The sequence below is a fragment of the Rosa rugosa genome, chromosome 7 (assembly GCF_958449725.1).
Source record: "Rosa rugosa chromosome 7, drRosRugo1.1, whole genome shotgun sequence".
NCBI classification, from domain to species: Eukaryota; Viridiplantae; Streptophyta; class Magnoliopsida; order Rosales; family Rosaceae; genus Rosa; species Rosa rugosa.
The window spans coordinates 21368529-21388123 of NC_084826.1; the positions used below are offsets into that span (position 1 = coordinate 21368529).

General features: G+C 36.5%; 2 protein-coding genes across 2 annotated transcripts; both read right to left on the minus strand.

The window, feature by feature from the left end:
• Window positions 1-5373: 5373 nt before the first annotated feature.
• LOC133720402 (probable protein kinase At2g41970) lies at window positions 5374-8796 on the minus strand. Its single transcript, XM_062146683.1, has 8 exons — window positions 8689-8796; window positions 8310-8511; window positions 7701-7954; window positions 7133-7259; window positions 6775-7048; window positions 6243-6375; window positions 6053-6139; window positions 5374-5855 (listed from the first exon to the last, which is right to left on the minus strand). Exons 2-8 carry the CDS (start codon window positions 8413-8415, stop codon window positions 5730-5732), a joined length of 1107 nt encoding a protein of 368 aa, XP_062002667.1. The 5' UTR covers window positions 8416-8511; window positions 8689-8796; the 3' UTR covers window positions 5374-5729.
• A 3058-nt stretch (window positions 8797-11854) lies between these two features.
• On the minus strand, window positions 11855-16339 carry LOC133720403 (E3 ubiquitin-protein ligase SINAT2). The gene is made up of 4 exons (XM_062146685.1): window positions 16163-16339; window positions 14338-14649; window positions 12726-13112; window positions 11855-12596 (listed from the first exon to the last, which is right to left on the minus strand). Exons 2-4 carry the CDS (start codon window positions 14479-14481, stop codon window positions 12276-12278), a joined length of 852 nt encoding a protein of 283 aa, XP_062002669.1. The 5' UTR covers window positions 14482-14649; window positions 16163-16339; the 3' UTR covers window positions 11855-12275.
• Between the last annotated feature and the right edge of the window lie 3256 nt (window positions 16340-19595).

Genomic DNA, 19595 nt, shown 5'->3' on the forward strand with positions numbered 1-19595 from the left:
TTTGAAACTTAACAAGGTTCGATTAGTTCTTAGTGCATACAGAGCGTCTGTGACTTTAAATATTGTGCCGTTAGGCAACAAAAATTTGGCAGTTCCCCGCCCTTTTATTACTTGTGATGATCCAATCATCGTAGTCACAGAGGAATTATAGGCTATTAATTCAATTAATAATTGCCTATTCCTTAATATGGTGTGGGTAGTCCCACTATCAACTAAGCACTCAAGTTCTCCTCTATTCATTCCTACAAATAAAAAATATATATCTTATATTCTTTAGATTATTTCGATTTAGGGAGAAGGATAATCTTTTCATTCTAATAATTTTTCTAGATGTATTGCTTTACATCTTTATAGTGCTATTTCGAACCATGGATATATGTGTAGTAAATAAAATCCAATAAATTCAATGCTTCAGAATAAAATCCGAAATTTATTAATAAGCTAACGATAATCAAATCAAGGTCTTGTTCAGAAATCTAATTCATCAAATCATTGTTTAAATAAACTTTAAGACCAAGCAATAGTCTAATTAAAAAAAATGAGGCATTATGCCTTCACAACTGTCTTTAGAAAATAAAATAAAAAAATAAAGCAGATCATTCATAATCTGGAGCATCCATTGACTGAGCAAGTTCCTTGTTGCCATTGAAGTCTACAATTGTGAGGTTGACGTCTGGGTCATGGCCTCCTTCTTCCATATAGTATGCCTTTTGTTCTTTAGACTCCCTATACCTCTTGTAAGTGGCTGCTACTCTTGGCAGTTCTTGTACCAATGCCCAATAACTCCACACTTATAGCATGGTTCATTGCCAACTCTTTCCTTTTTGACTAAAGGGTTCTTAGGTGCCTTTTGCACCTTGTTTCCATGACCACTAGGGCCAGCACCACCATCTCTGCGCCATACATTGGGAGGGCCTCCACGGCCCATACCACGATCCCCTTGTCCCTTTCCACGTGGTGCATCGTTTCCACGTGGGTAGGGATCAGCACGTCAACCCTTTTGCATTGGGGTTCTTTCCACATTTCATTTTGCCATAATTAGCCTTGGGAATTTTTTTTGTCCCAACGGGCTTGACATTGTTGTTCAAAAGAACCTCATTATGCCTCTCAGCCACTTGTAGTAAGTTGATCAGCTTATTGAAGGTTGTGATTCTTTTGTTGTCATACTCCAGCTTATACTAGTTCGCTAGTATAAGTGCTGAAGTAGGAAAAGTGGAAAGAGTCTTCTGGATCATATCATCTTCTGTGAGTTCCTTTCCACAGAAATTAAGATGTGCCTTTAGGCGCAACATGTCCTTGTTGAAGTCATTGACCCTTTTGTAGTCAAGCAAGTGGATTTCATTCTACTGAACAGTCAGTTCTGGGAGCAAAGTGTCATGAATGTTCCCAAAATGTCCCTTAAGGGCATCCCACAGTTCTTTGGGTGTCTTCAACTGAAGGTACTCCCAGCGTAGGCTAGGATCAATATGTCGCCTTAGAAACATTAAGGCACTTGCTTTCACCTTGTTAGACGGTCCATCATCTTTGGGGTCGGTACGTGGGAGTTTGGATGGTGGCAGTGTAGTCTTTTGCCACAAAGGTGGTTTCCACATCAGAAACCCAACGATGGTACTCAAGTCCTTCTGAGTCCAAAATGTCAAATTCAAGTCGAGTTGGATGAGCCATCTACATAAACAAGAGAGAAGATATATAAATTATGCAGTCATAAAGACATCCATATGAATTATTTTCCAAGGATATGAATTAGATTTCAAGACCAAGATTCGTAATGATCACATTTTTCAATGCTATGTGAAAAATAATTTATCACGGTAATTATGTATTTATAATGCGCATGAATTTTCATTTTCAGGGCAAAACTCAATTTATATATAACATATTGAATAAAACAATTATTTAAAAACATGCTTTAGAATTCCACATTAAAAACAATTATAGACGGTAGTAATATAAATTACAGGACATGCTCAAAATTTCACAAATAATATATAACAAAATATATGCTACACATAATAACAGCAATAATATAGAATGCTCAAATTTCTACGAATAATAAAACATAGATAAAATAACAAGGCATACTAAAAGGATCAATATTATCTAACCATACATGCTCAAAAGTTCTAATTGTAAATAATGAAATTTACCGGAGTATGAAATTAAATAAATAAAAGAGAACATATTTGGTTTCGAGAAAACAAAACGATCCTAACGCACGCGCGTGTTGATGCAGGCGTGCGTAGCGATGTTTTTTTTTTTTTTGGGCTTCTGCTGGGCTCGCTGATTTGGTGGGCTGAGAAAACTGCGCACGTGGGCCTGCGTGACAAAGGTGGGCAGGAGGGCCGAGTAGCCGATGCAGATCTGGTGGGTTCTGCGCTCTGAGCTAGGTCGTGCAGCTTGGCTTGACGAGGAAAGACGCGGCGCGGCGCGGCTTGACAGATCTGGGTTTTTTTTTTTTTTTTTTTCTAGTTTTGTTTTCTTCTGGTGTCGACGGGAAAAAGAAAATAAAAATCTAGGGTTTTTTCTCTTTTTTTCTTGGCTATTGGCTCTGAGCGTGCTGATAACGTGTAAAAGTAAAATGAGAAATTAGTCTACTCATTTCATTAGATAGTCCCTTTATATAGGGTGAGGATTACAATGGTAATAGCAATTACAATAATGACAATAATGGATGATTGAGCTGTAACCGCTAATTTCCAAATTCCCTCTTCGTCAGTTACTTTGACGAAAGCACATAACGTGTTTTTCCTTTAACAAACAGCTTATTATTATTATTATTATTATTATTATTTTGTCAAACAAGAACTTTCATTCATAAACAAACAGCTTATTATTATTATTGTTTTCTTCTGGTGTCGACTGGAAAAAGAAAAAAAAATCTAGGGTTTTTTCTCTTTTTTTCTTGGCTATTGGCTCTGAGCGTGCTGATAATGTGTAAAAGTAAAATGAGAAATTAGTCTACTCATTTCATTAGATAGTCCCTTTATATAAGGTGAGGATTAGAATGGTAATAGCAATTATAATAATGACAATAATGGATGATTGAGCTGTAACCGTTAATTCCCTAATTCCCTCTTCGCACATAACGTGTTTTTCTTTTTCCTTTAACAAACAGCTTATTATTATTATTTTTATTATTTTTGTCAAACAAGAACTTTCATTCATAAACAGACATTACACCGAGGCCCAAAAGGCCCAAACAAACAGCAACAAAGGCCAAGAAAGCCCGAAACAATAAAGCCATAACATAGAGTAGCCCAAAATTAAGCCTCCACACCACAACCAGCAACCATATCGGCAAGGAAAACAGAGTCACCGCTCCACCGATACCAAGCAACGACGATGTTCTTCTATAGCGATATATCGAGCAAAACCCATGCCGACTTCAATAATTCTAACCTCCAAATTTCTAGATATCACAGTAGACATCTCCTTCATCAAGAACAAATTTTGCCGCAAGAACCAAAAAAACAACAACCGGATAAACCAAATGAAAGGAGTCCGGATAAACCGGATGAAGGTGAAATGAAAGAAATAGGCACCTAAGAATACACAATCACTTGTAGCATCACCGAGTGCACTAGTGGGTAAACTCCACTTTGTGTAAAGCCTCGAAGAGCAAGGACCATAACAGAAGACATCGAGGTGAAGAGGATGAAGACCGATCCAGCTGCAAAAAGGAAAATCGAAACCAATAAAGATCAAGCAGGGTCGGATCGGAGAAAATCTACCAGCAAAACCACCCGAGACGGCAGGCATGGATAAAACAGAGAAAAGAAAAATCAGAAATAGAGACAAAGAAAACACGAGCAGAAAAAGAAAAGAAAAAAGTAGCGATCTGGGACTCCCTCCCACTCCAAGCCGAAGATCCCGATCAAAAAATTGATCGAGATCTGGCCGAAGAGGAGGGAGAAAGAGGAAAACAGTGTTGGTGGGTTTTCTAGAGAGGAGGGGGAGAGTTTTCTAGAGAGAGAAGCGATGGATAAGGTTTTTTTTTTAAACGTTACACCATTAAACTGCTGCTTATAAAAGTTGATAAAACACAGCTTTCATAATTTAGGCCAAGCTATCCCAAACTAGGCCGTAGTACATGTCGTGTTGCCAATTGAGTTGTATTTTGTTTGTTCACTTTTACAAATTTACCCTCAACAAAATAGATAAAATTGGGAGATCAGTTTGTGTCTATAAGAGTTATTAAAGGTAAACTTTGGTGAAGCCGGTGATACTAAATGCAGGCAGTCATGTACGTATTACAGGTACTCCGTGTTTATATGTGCCTTCCAATAATAACTGTTCAGTAAAAATAACTGAACATGGAACAGAGCCTTCCAACCAGAAGGGGTTTCAAAAAATAAAAGAAAAAGAAAAATGTATGAGATAAGTACAAATTGTATCATTAATTTATTCAGTTCGATCTGTTGTCCGATTACTCCGATATGGCCTATGGGGATGGTGTCGACATATTCCCTCCATGGGTCAATGGTTTAATTAAAATGGGACATGGTGTGGTCATCCTGTCCAAACCCGGTGGTTCACAGTGGGAGCGTTGTGGAATTTAGTTTTGGCATGTTCTAGAGACCCCTTGAGTCTTATTTCGTTTTGGTGCATCGTTTCAATTTATCAACCTAATTAATTTGGAAGTAACCTAGACCTCTCTTTTGGATGAATTCAAACAAATAAATTGACAATCCCATTGATCTAAGTAAGTTTACATATTTTACCTTTCAATTCAGAAAAAGATACAAGCTCTAAAATTAAAATTAAAATAAAATTAAAAAAAGAACTGAACAAAATTGTGTTGCCTCGTGTGATGTTTCATTATTCCAAATGGGAAATCTCAAATTTAAATGAATTGTACCGCTTTGGTAGAAAGTGCTACTTCATAATTCTATTATTGTTCATGACAGTCCGACACAAAAGTTTTGACCAAAAATCGGGTGAGATAGACCGTGAAATTATGCGTCCAAGATTATGAACGAGTCATCCTATCATCGAAGCATGTCACTGAGCCCAAACTGCTAAAGGACCAAGATACACTAATGAAATTCATTCGAGTTCCGCCAAAACCAGTTTGCAGTACACTGTTTTAGACCTTCTATTTTCCTCAAGACCATAACATATTCATATTGAAATATGAGATATATGTACTCTAATATTTTTTGGCTTGTGATATGAGCTTGATTTGCAAGATATGATGATTTTTCAGTGGAGGCCTAAAACATGCACGATTCAGATTATTGAAATGAGTTCATGGTGGGTAATATATGCATGTAATCCTAAATCCCTCAGATAGCTCCAATCCTAAATCCCTCACATTGGAGAGCAATTTGAGGGATTGTTCTAAATTTAAGTCAATGGATCTGCATAAATCTATCATCAGAAACACTATAAAAATATCTATTTGTTTTTCCAAATAATAGCTTCTACGTCTTTACAGATGCCGTGAGTAGCAAAAACAAATACAAATGGAGCATTAGACTAGACTCCTAGCTAGAGTAACTAGGTTGCTTGCTTCCATAAAAGTTTCAAAAGTTTCACTTCTCCCATCTTGCAAATGTTAATATCCGGAACCGGATACTGAATCAGAAAATTGACAATCTTGTGACCGTGTCTTGATTCATTAGAGCATTATGGGAATGGGATTACAAAGAAGAAAGATACGTTGAAGCACACAGGACAAGTTGCTGCAGATTCTGTGGTAGAATATCATCATTTTAAGTTCTTAACCCTTATGCGTTTGCGTCTGGTCCTGCAGGTTTTGCATTGAGCAGTGGTTGTAGAGCCTTCACAACAATTGTCATGTTTGGCCTGAAGTCAGCTTCGTATTGAACACAAAGTGCTGCCACTGCTGCCAACTGAGAGACATTGCATGAAAATATAATGTACGTCTTAGAAAATTTTTCGAAAAGATAAAAAAGGATATATCTCTATCTACACTAGACGCTTAACCAACTATTTCATGACGTGGGACTTGTTGTACGTTCATTCGAAAACAGTTTATAGCATATCTAATGATCTGATCGAGAGATAGGATCGATGTGCCAAAGCAAACCTTAGCAATCGCCTTTGGTGGGTAGTCGTTGTTGAGCTTGGGATCAACACACTGCTTCACTTTGTCCTCACTCAATCTTGGAGTTGCCTGCAATGTTTTGATGTATTCATCAGATCAGAAGTTTTGTAATTAAGTCTGCTAAAATGAACGAGAGTTTCAATCCGAAGTAGTGAGATATGTAAGTACGCACCCAGGTAACCAGACTCTGTTGCCCTTTTGGCATTGTATGATCTACAGGTTTTCTTCCTGTCAAGAGCTCTAATAGAACAACCCCAAAACTGTAAACATCACTCTTCTGTGTTATCTGCCCCGTCATGGCATACCTGATCAAAAGCAATGATTTTATAAATAAAGAGAAAAATAAATTAGATAGACATAGAAAAGACATAATGGAGATGACAGAAAACAACGCTCCTGTCAGTGCAGATTACATAAAGTATTGCCCCACTTCAAACTAGGAAAAAATTCAAGTTCAATCACATCTAATATACCTTTTTGTGCAGATCAAAGGCTGCTTTAGGTAAAAGAAAGACTATTATATGTGCTAAAAGTTATAAAGTGATCCATGCGTTTCATTCTAACCATTAGAGGGGGGGGGGGGGGGGGGGAGAATGTATCAAATTGCAGCTAATGTACAACCTCTAAACTACGAATGTCATGGTTATAGGAGATCAGGTAGTAGGATCATATTCAACATTCAAAGAACAAGAATTGAAGCTTACTCAGGAGCATGATAGCCAAAAGTTCCCAAAACTCTAGTCGAATGAAGTCGCGCAGCTGTGTCAGATGACTGATTCGTCAAGTTGAAGTCTGCAATTTTGGCAACATGATCATCGAAGAGTAGGACATTGCTGGATCTTACATCCCGGTGAACAATGGAAGGTTGAACCTTTTCGTGCAGATACTCGAGGCCTTTGGCTGCACCATAGGCAATTTTAATTCTCTGATTCCAACTTAGAGCTGGACCTGGCTCAGCTCCTTGTACTCCTTTTCTTCCTGCATGGATCGAAACAACAGATATATGAATCAATTTTCAACACAAAACTGCAGAGACAAAAGGTAAAGTTTAATTGAGCATACCATGCAATATGTCATGTAAAGATCCCATTTGTGCAAACTCGAAAACCAAAATTCGATTATTTCCCTCTAAGCAATACCCCATCAACTCCACAAAATGATCATGCTTAAGTCTTGACACTGTTGATAACTGCGCAAGATTAACATAAAAATCACTGTGAGTAAAATCGGGGGTGGTCTAGAGTACTTGGATGTTTATCATACACTCATTTACATCTAATTGAACCAAAATTACAATTTAGTTGAACCAAATTTACAACATTGACAACAAAGTTATCACATTTGTTTTACACATTTACATATAATTGAACCAAGTTACCACATCGACATTAATTTGTTCATAAACTTGTAAAAATATCGTAGGTGGAGTAATTACCTCTAATAGAACTAAAATTACCCAAAAAAAATAACTATATTTACCACAATGACAACAAAATTGTCGTCAAATATGTAAATGAGTGTATCACATACAGCAGGTACTGTAGAATTTCCCAGTAAAATCGATCAGCATTGTATTTGTCGAACAAAAGAAAAAAAAAAAAAAAAAAAACAATATGCCTTGAAATCTTACTTGAGATCCAAAATCTGAGTCTGGCTCTTGTGAACCTGCATCCAACTTTTTAATTGCAGCAGGCTTACCATTACTTAATTTTGCATAGAAAACCCGGCCATAAGAACCTTCTCCTATCAAAGCCTTTTGGCCGAAGTTACTCGTTAGCCTATTTAACTCATCCAAGGGAATAGCCGGTATTTCAATGGGTAAGGCCTTTGCCGGAGCCCCACTTTTTACCGGATTGGAACTCCTTGGCTCTCCTCTGTCATTGCCTATACAACACACAAAACAATGGTTTATAGTGCCGGACAAGGTGCACAGTGAAACAATTGTTCATGAAGGTTAAGAAAATGTCGAACATGTGAATAAATCAATTTCTTTTGTTAGTTTCTAGTTTCAATATATGTATCGGTGATCCATAAACTAACGTCAAAATCACAGGAATGAGGTCCGATCTCAATGTTACGTTGCTGAACTTAGTTTTTAGGAGAAGATAAATTATTTGATGAAATGTCTCAAAGTTAGAGTTTTCATAGTGATAATTTTTTGACTCCGCCACTCTAACACACATGCTCGGAATAAAATCCAACAAATAAACAAATTGATGCATGGAAAATGAATAGATACCTCCGCCTCCATATGTACTCCCACCACCCCCTCTGGGTGGGGCAGTGTTATATTGGTTGGCAGGTGGGCCGTAGTTTTCTTCCTCCGCACCGCCGCAGCACGACATATTTCAAACAATTTGTCTAGGCACAGCAATCTAAAAACCCATGCATGTACCCAACAAATTATTATTCCTCCTCTTTAATCGCTATTTGCCACAAATCTGCATCAAAGAATTCCCATATATCTCAGAACCATATATAAACAAAAAACAAAAAATGAAGATCTACATGTTTTCCAAATCATGATTATGTGATCACATAGAACAAATCACAGAACGAAGAAATTTCGAGCTTAATAGAATCATGAATTGATGATGGAGAAGGAGAAGAAAATGCACCCGGATCTGCAGAGAAACAATGGTGCGGAGAAGAAACAAGGCCAAAGAGAGAGAAAGGCCGGGGAAAAGGAAATGGTGGATAAATGCTGCGACGGGTTCTCTCTCTTTCTTTAGCGGGAAAGTCGGCCATTGGCGGAGTTTAACCGCTAAAACGAACGTGGCCCCACGTTTGCACGTCTCCCCCACCTTCTATTATTGCCATGAAAATCCGACGGCTCGTATTCTGATTCCCGCGTTTGGGTATTATTTTTTTCAGATGTAATCACAAAAATTCCGATTACCAAATCTTTTCTACTTCAATCATTTGCCATCCATATCATCTCTCTATACTATACTATACTATATTTAAGAATATATTTAAGAAAAGAGTATGGTATCAAAATATTCAAATATATTTATACTATTATTAAGAGTAAAGAACTTGTTCTCTAAAACTGAAATTTTTTATCAATTTAACCCTTATATATTAAAAATTTATAAAATATAATTAATCATAATGGATAGAATAGTAAATTGCAAAATAAAAAATAAAATAATAAAAATTAAAAAAATAGTAGAAAACGTGGTAATTGTATGAAAAACTTCCTTACTATTTTTAATTTCTCTTCACACACATAGTGAATGGGCCCTGTATAAATGAGGAATACAAATGTAATTAACAAAATAACATAAAAAAATATTGTGAAAGAAGAAAACTACCCTATATCTATGCAAATAATTACCCACTATCTTCACATAACCTTTTATCTTTTATTTTTCTAAATAAAATTTACCATTTTTTTCTAATGGGAAAATTTTCTTACATATGCAGAGCATGTAGTTTCAGACCAGTTAGTATTAATTAGGGATGACAAAAATCTCCAACGGAGCGAAGCTTCATTGGATACCTGCCCCGCTATCTAAGATTGGGGATGAGGCGGGGATGGTAGTGTGATCCCCATCCCCAAACCCGCCCCAATAATATATACATATATTTAATTTATACATTTTTTAATTATATATATATATATTAATTTATTTTTTAAAATATAAATCACAAATATATATATTTACTACTTTACTTTAATGGTTACACTTTTACAATATAAAAGGCACTATATAAACCCTAACTTCATAAACAACAACCCCATTCCTATTGTTCTCTCTAACCCTAACTGAATTATGATATATGAATTTAATCATGTTTTAATTTTATTTATTGTAGATTTTGATTTTAGAAAAGGCAATATGAGAAAAATTATTTTATTTATTAAATTCTTATTGGGGTTTTGGGGCAGGTTTGGAGACCTAGTCCCAAGTGGAAATGGGGACAGGGAATCCCCAATATATTTTTATTGGGGATTGGGGCGGGGATGGGGATGAAGAATTACCCCGGGGATGGAGATGTTATTGTGATCCCCATCCCCAACCCGACCCATTGTCGTCCCTAGTATTAATCAAGCCAATAAGGCTTACGGTTGAAAGTATGTGAAATTGCTCCTACTTAATCGAAGTATAAACATGTGTTATTTAATATTTAGAGGTTATAATATTAACTTGATAAACGTAAAAAGACAGAAAATGAAAAAAGAAACAAATATCACAACAGCAGTACAAAAGCCCAGCACCATTTAGTCTAGTAACATAAATCTCTCCTATTTACTATGTGCTAGTGTTATTAGAGCATCTCCAACAGAATACTTATTTAAAAAAAAAATTTGAAATTTAACTAATTTTAGGCTAAGTTTGATCTCCAGCAGACTAGCTAAACAAAAGCTAAATTTAGCTTTAGCTAAAAGACCTAGCTATATTTAGCTAGAGAAAAGAGAAATTTAACTAAAAGTTAAATTTAACTTGAGATTTAGGTTTTCTGCTGGAGCATAACTCAATATTCAACTAGCTATATTCTAATTTTAGCTACTTTTAGCTATGAAGATAGCTATCACTGTTGGAGATGCTCTATAGTTTATAGGCTTGCTTTTAATAAGTAAGCATTAGATATTTAATGAGTGGTCTCTCCTTATGTACCGCTGTATTACCATCACAACTTCTTGTATGTCTATCTACTGGCAGCGAAAGAGTATGTACGTAATAGTCACTCTGACTTGAGCTGAATGAGAAATCGATTTGATTTGATTAAAAAAAAAAAATTTACACACGCATTAACATGTGTTATGAGGCTAGTAATATTGATTCAATTATGTTCTTGACCAAAAATAGAGTATCATAGACATGTGGTGGTTCCAAAAAGACCCAAAGTGAAGTGTGGCCCATGCTTTTAAGCTCGATAAATTTCTTATTTTTTTTATGAATAATGTTAGCTGAATTATCTTTTCGGATAGTACTTACATCTTATCTTATGTGACAGTTGATGTAGCACAATCACGTCATTTAATAAAACTCTTTGATTAGTTAGACTTTATGTTATGAGATGCATGTAGTCTCAAAAAAGTGATTCACTCAGCATTACTCCTAATGACATATGTGGATATGGATCTTCAAGCTCTAGATTTGACTGTCCTTACGTTTAGGATGACTCACCCTCTCCAATCCTTAAGGAGTTTGGTTTTGAACCTATTGAGCCTAGTCCAAATTTTGGATTTGTAGGGTTTACAAAGTTGTTCTCGCTGTTAGTAGGGGTCATTGGCGTAGGTCATGGGCCAAAGACATATGTCTAAGATATTAGTTGGGCATGGGAGTGGGCTAGAATGGAGAAGGAAGTGGGCTATCTCCCCTGGCCTTTCCCCAGAAAATGCTTAACCTCAAGCACTAAAACTTGCGAATTGTGCTTTGAAGGCGAGGTTAGCAACGTGCACATAGGAGTGTGGTATGTAACATTCAATTTAAGGTGGTGCCGTGGTGGTTGACAATAAACACCCTAAAATATGGAGAACTTGATAAAATCTTGTAAGAAGTAGCATATACCACAATTTTGCACATGCTGAGTAATTGACCCAAGTTTTGGGCCTTCCATTGGCTTAGTGAACTCAAAAACCAATGGAGGGCAGGTTTTTGAAATTGTACATAAACACTTCAGGAAAACAACGAAGAGTTTCTCTAAGAAAATGTAGGGTATATTAGTCATACTGTACTACGAGCAAGCTGATTTGAAGGGATATCATACTCGATCAATTTGCCAACAGAAACCAGTTTTGCATAAACTTCATTCTAAACGAGCCAAGCAAAAGAAGATAATGTCTCAAATGTATTCATCAATTCAGGCCATATGGTGTTAATGACCTTTACCACACCATGTCAGAAACACATTTGGTACAACTAATAGATGGCAATAGGTGCACTTAAATACATATGAAGCAAAGGAGTTCATGGTAGTCTTTAAGGGTAAAGCATAAGACCACATAACCAAATGAACAAATGGATTTGAAAAATATGGCCATTCTGCTACATCAACCCCATTGAATGATTCAAGGATCCAACCATGGCAGCAGTCAGGCAGATTTATCAGTTTGCCGAGTTGCCTTGAGCTCAATCACATAAACTCCCACTGTAAACAGGAAATTGGATTACATACTTCAATGCTTCCATGAAGAGCTACCCAAGCCGGACTCAGAACTTTAACTGTACACCTAAACATTAATATCCTGATCTCATTCTTCTTTCCATATCCGGCCAGTAATCCTCAACTTCAGTTCTTGCCTATCCCCACCAGAAAAGTAGAGCGCCATATTTCTCTGTATTATGAGTCCATCCTGGCTGTCACGAACTTTTCTATGACTGTCACGGATACTCCTGGGAATTCCTTGCCATATTAACTTACGACCATTTCCACCAACCTCCAAACTATAGCTGAATTTCTTTGCCTCAGTATCATCGCCCATGAATCGTAAAAAAGCCATGTAGACTGGAGCCATTCCCATCTGGAAAGCCTCAAAGTGCAAACAGAACTGTCTTCCAAAACAATTAAAGACCTGGATATACAACAGATTTAAATCAAAGGTAGGTCAAACTTACATGTACATTGATCAATGAATATGCATTGGAGAAACAGTTATAAGACTAAAACTGTTCAGCCAGCAAAGAAGAAAAACAAAACTTACAGTTAGCATCCAAGTTGCATTTTCAACTTCATGTGGGTTTGATTTAACATATCTATGGTTGAAGGTACACCCATCATGCATGTCAACCTTGTGATCATCCTTAAGATGATTAACAAGAGTTGGGATATCGCCTGTAACAGAGCACTCAGATCCAGCATAAGGGCAATTGTATAGACGAAATCGACAATGTTGCTCATGCTTCAGCTTGCTATAGTATGGGAAAATATCATGACAGCCTAAACTCTGGTATATGCATGGGAGTTCCAATGATTCAGCAACCTTCTCCAAAGCCAAACACCTGATATTTCCAAGCTCATAGCGGCAAGTTGGGCAACAATTCTGCACCCTTACCTTGCAGTCAGAACATAATGTGTGGCCATTAGGACACTGCACGGTAAGATTTTCAAATGAAGAGTCAGAAAGAATTTCAGGATGATAGAACACTATCCCTATTGTCGTATAAGAAGAGGCTAAGAAGACGAGAAAGTGAGAGATAATTTTAATTGTTTCAATCACAGGCTCAGAAAACTGCGATTTAATTAAAAAGTTGACTATACAAAGTAATGGACTCTGGATAATATGAACAACAACAAAAGTAGATAACCAAAAGAACAAATTAGGTGAGCAATTAAAACAAAAATGACAGGGTCATAACAGCTACAAAGGCAAAGGAAATTATCACTGTTTGCACTGAAATATGAAAATAAAGCGACGGAATGATAGTTCTCTACGATTTTTGACATATTTAAAGTTTGAAACAAAGATCAGATTAAGCTAAAGTAAAGAAGCATCACAAATGAATGAAATGATTTCATAAGATACTATATGAAGTTAATGATTTTGGTCATTAGTGTCACCTATCGTTTCCAAAAATGCAAACAGAAGAAAAAAATTAAAAGAAAATAAGAACAGTAGAAGTTTACAAGTCAAGACCAAAAAAAATATTCTACTAATAACCACAGCATCTCCCTCAAACTCTTATGAGAATCTCTTTATCTTACAAGCAACCAAACTTCATAAAAATCTTCCCTACTTATACCATCCACTCCACCGCTGTAAACCTACATCTAAATGCTACTTTCACAATGACCTGATTGAAACCATGTCGACTGTAATGCCCAACAATATTCTACTAACAACACACAGCATCTACCTCAAACCCTTATGAGGATCACTTCATGTTAGAGCAACCAACTGCATAAACATATCCCCTCCTTAAACCATCCACTCCACCACTTTCCTATGACCTGAATCAAACCCATTAAACCTCATACCCTGCGAAATCCAAACCAAAAGTATTTAATCTACAGCAATGTTTTCATCACTGCCACATATGTGCCATAACATTTTTATTCCCTTCAATCATTCTCTAGCCCATTTTCCCCTCTATATGTAAGAGGAGAAGTAGGAAATCTAGCCTGCTTCAGAGAGGATTAACAGCAGAAGTTCCAATTACCAAGAAACTACCATTTATAATTGCCAATGTATCTATGAATGATCTGCTATTATGATAAACAGTATAGCCAGCAAGGTTTGATGATGAATAGTATGATCTCAAATGGTTAATTAGTGAATCTGGGTGAAATACAGAAAGTCTGAACTGCAAATGTACCTGATGAATAGGAGGGTACATCAAACTTGTGCAGACAGGGCACTCAAGTAACTCATGCACACCATTGGTTGAATATAGACCATGTTTTCCACCCAAACCAGGGGTAGGCTTATTAAGTGCACCAACTGTCTCTGACTTTGCCATTGCTATGTCATAATCTGAAACTGTTTGGCAGGATTCGAGAACTCCCTTGCTCTTGACCCCAGGAGCCACGGATGATTCAAATTTAACAAAGCTGAGGCTCCTAATATCCAAAAGTATATTCTACTTTGCCCTCTATTCCACTCTCAGTTCTCCATGGACTTGCTATCCCTGTTGATAGATGAATAAAAATGGCTTAGGTACCATCACATGCTATTATGAATACTTGCTAGAGAATCTGCAATTCAACTGGAGTCCAAAGTCCAGAGAAAAAACAAATGAAACAAGGCTAGAATTTTTTTTTATATTTTTTTATTTTTATGGAATGAAAACAACAGTATGGCACTGATTGTTCATCTCAATACACTGGTGAAAACATTATGAAGAATGGGCAAGTCAGGAAGGTGATGCAGACTACAGTTGTTTTCTGACATCTAAAAACTTTGGAACATAGTATTGCTTGCAGGAAGGAGATTCCCAATCATCTATGACTTGACCCTACACAAACAAATATCTACACTATTTTTACATTAGCCTTTTCTGGCTTAATATTTTAACAAGGCTTAGAAAGTGCTCTTTGAGCTTTTATAAGCCCATCATACTGAGACATAGCAAGTATTCCAAGCATTGGTGGATACAACCAAGGCATGGCTAAGACCCGCTTCGAAGCTAGACGTAAATCATCATATCCAGATATGCTTATTAACTTTGAATCCAATTCAATATTCAAATTTTACTATTGATTTATTGAATCATTACTAGGGCAACAACACAGGTCAAAAGAAAAAGGTCTAAATAACATATGGAGAACAAATCATGCCTGAAAATTGGAGTATGGATTCATCTTAAAGTGGGATGTGCAAGGGAAGAACAAAATTAAATGGAACCATGAAAGACCAAACCCAGAAGTGAAATCTAGCTTTCCCGTTTTTCCCATCATCACATGGCTCACCACATTTTCAGATTTATAAAGATATCCAGCAAGATGAGGATAAACCCAGATCAATTCAGAGATTGGACTTGACAAAACCCTCATTCTCTCTTGCACTAACAAGGAAACTTTAAAACTTGCACTTGAAAATTTAAAAAAAAAAATAATCCAAAATTAACATCAAAAAGAGCATTGCAAAGAAAACATTATTCCTCCTTTTAACAATCAAACTAATCATTTCTTTCAACAATCAAAAAAAAACAAAAAAAGTAGAAGAAACACACCCCAGATGAAAATTGCAAAGAAAAAACACTCACTAAAACGATAAACCAAGCACCCGAAAATTCGACCTTCAGATCACAATCACTCGTGAGATAAAATTTCAAAGAGAAATTCCACTCACATACCAAAATTTCAAATACAAAGCTCCAACTGTCTTTCCCCAAAATCCAGCTCCCCCTTTATATAACAACAGAACAAAATAAAATAAAAACAAAAATCCAAGCCTCTAAAACCGTAACTAATCCAAAGAAACAAAAGCACAACATGTAGAACAAAGAACAAACCAAAACACAGATACCCAGTTGAGATTTCTACCCCAAAATGCCTCCACATCAAATTAAAAAAACCCGGGTCTCTCTCCAAAATCATCAAAAGAGACAAACAACCCAGATTGCAAAACCCAAACAAGAAGAAAAACAAAAAACGAAATCGAACAACGAGCCCCATAAACAACAACAACTCGCGTATTACCCGGATATGGAAATTGCCGTGCTCATCTCGGTGGTGCTTGCCATCGATGGTCTTCGTTGTCTCTTTTGTATGCTTCAAATTCACTAAATGTGTTTCTGGTTTTTTCTCCTCTTCTCTCTTTTATTCTATTGGGAGAAGCCTTGTTTTTGTTTTTTCCGTTGTTTCGAAATTTTAATATATTTGCCTTTTGTTGTCGCCTTTTAATTCACCAAATTTTTACTCGTGCGTGGACCGATGCTCTCTCTCTCTCTCTCTCTCTCCATACGCGCACGCGACGTTTGAACGTTCGGCTTTCTTTTCAAACGCGTCGATGCCTTTAATGTCTACCATGGGGTACGCTCTGCTTCAGACCCTAGTAGGGTTCTCACTTTCGGAGAAGAGAAATTTGAATTTCCAAATCGCTCCGACTCTCCACTCCAATGTTGGAGGGAAGCAAGAAACGTTCTTTAGGAAGTTTCGTGAACAACTTCAAATACCTCACCTTTTTGTGTGTAAGGGTGAACAAAACTACGTGATATGCGATTTGACAATAGAAAATAACTATGATGTTGTCTTTTTAATATACTCTGAAACTTTTTAGTGTGTTGAAGTAATGCAAATCCACTTCATTAATTCCCTGTCAATATTGTTTCATCTTGAAATTTCTTGTATTTTGACACAATGCTCAACAGCTCAAGTGTTATCTAGTCTTTGCGTGCAGATTATGGCGTGGACTTAAGACATCTCACCGTTCTTGTATAAGGCACATTCTTCTTATCATCTAATTCTTTCTTACTAGACAGTACGTCTTTACAGCGCACTCAAGCTGGAGACTTGTGAGATTTACTAGCTTTTTATGTGAGACTGTTGTTTTGATCAAGACTCATCGTACTATTTATTTTACCAATTTCGCTAGAGCTTATCGGGATGAAATCTGCTGTCCCCAAAAACCATGTGCCAAGCCTGTCTCCATATTCTGATTGGTCCATTAAGATTAGAAAATGAAAGAAAGATTAAGATAATGATTTTTTTAATCATTCTAAGCCAATCAAAACATGGGGATAGTGTTGGGAGAGGGTTTTTGGGACAGCAGATTTCATCCCGAGCTTATCAATTATTTACATTAATTCATTATGATGTTTGAGGACTTTCTAAGACACCTATTTGTGATGGTTATTACTACTTTATTACTATTATTAATGATTGGATTGATTGAAGAGCAACAATTTAGTGTTTAGCTTTGTTCAAACAATTTCTTGTTATAATTCAAACCCTGTTTGGTATTCCTATCAAGACCTCACTGATTTCTTCCAGAACCATGGCATTTTTCATCAAACTTTATGTCCATACTCCCTTCAGCAGAATGGCATAGTAGAATGAAAAAATTTCATCTCTTAAATGTTACCAGAGATCCCTGTTGATAACTTGACATACATGGAATAATGCCCCAAGTGCCTCTTGGGTGATGCGTTAACCTTTACTACATACCTTAATAACAGAATGCCTGAAGTGTCTTTGCATTCAACGTTTTTTCAATCTTGAATGCCTACACCTAGTTATTTCCAGGCAATTTTGGTCTGGTTATTCTCTGAACTTTCACCCTTCTAGCTTTAGCTAGGAAATGAGCCAACATCACAAACATAAACTAATACGAAAATAGGAATCTGGGAGCTGTGTTTCTTGCGATGCCAAAACTGTTGTACAACTATGTTAGGACCTCAGCCTTATTGGAGGGTACTGGTCCTGTGCAACTGTTCAATTTGTACAAACTATATATACCAACCCATGCTTACATACAGTGGTGTTTACCTGGTCAGTTGTTGACCAAAGAATTTATGCTCAATAACCCTTAGATTTACATCCAAGGTTGGAAAACAAAACACCTCAACTTAATAATAATTCTCTCTGCCCTTGGATTTACATCCAAGGGTGGTTGAGCATTATTTTCTTGGTCAATAACTGACCAGGTGAACATTTTCGTGCTTACATAAAATTAACCATACAAAGCCTAACGCATGATAATAATTCCTTCAGCCTTCTCCAGAAACTTGGACCACACTTGATTAAATTTATTCTAGCTAGGACCATCCAAATATATGATTTGGAGGTATGCTTGAATACAACATGATAAGTAAACAAACTCTTTCATTTGGGTAAGTTCCAAAAGTGATTATTGTATAGGGTAATGTTTACGAGTAGATATTACAATTAAAGTAAAGAAAATTGGCATATCTTTTGGTCTTGCTCTAGTATCTTCATTGTCATACTGTCAACAATTTAAAAACTCTTGCGTAAGAATATAAGTAGGTGATGACCTCCAACAAAAAACAAAAAGAATAAGTAGGTAAGCATGGCAATGTTTCAAACTACGTGAGTACGACTAGCTTTTTCGTTTAATCTGGTAGCATATGGTTATCACAATTTGAATGCAAGTTGTACTTGCATAGAAATGAATCTAAGGGTGAAAATATGGAAACAAAGTAGTCTAAGAGGGATAAATAGGCTTAAAGAGTTTCTTACCACGTGTCAAATGTTAAAAAAAAAATTTGTTCGACCTTGAGGCATTAGCAATAGGGGATATCTTGTATTGAGATTTTTAACTTCACATCAAAGCTAGATATTTCTAAGGTCCTGTTTGAGTTGATGTCGGTAAACAAGAAGCTCCCTTTTTGATAATTGTTCAAATAAAAGAGATATCACTTGAAACTACTGAATGATCTATCTCGAAGTTTTGGGCCGGACCAAGCTATAGTCTGCAGTAACTAGTTCAACATGAGCTACATCATGATGACTTTGAAAATCTAAGTGACTTGACGTAATTTCATGTTACGTATATTGAGGTTGGGATGTGTATAATAAATTAACCAAATTTCATGTCCAAATTGGATGTATATTTTTTTTTTGAGAAAAGGAGATAATATCATTCAATTACCCATGACCAGAAAGCACGTACATCGAATGCTGTCTTACACCAAAATTATACATGGTATAAGCTACCTGGCAAAGGACATGTGACCCTCACTGTTAACAAATGCGCTCACTTATTGAGCCTATATACAAGAGATCAAATCCTCACTACAAAACCTCTCTTTTGAAAAGTAAACCTAATCACCTAGAGACCTTAATTGGTGTACAACTAGAGAGAACTAAGAAGCAAGTAGTAAAAGACTCAAAGTCAAGTACTAGGCAAGGAGACCCAGGAACCAAAAGCTTCCCACGTCCTTATCTCGAGAATCCTCCGTCGTAACTACTCAAGAGGATTTGCTAGAGGCACGAAAATGCGTAGTTCTCTAACAAAATTAGAGAGTAATACAAACCTAGGATTCCCAAAGCAAGGAAATATTAGAGTAACTAAAAAATAAAATATAAAACTAGGGCAAAACCAGCCCAAAATAAGGCCCAAGAGAGCAGCCCAAGGAGATGAGTCCAGCCCAAGGCCCAACAAAAGATTGAC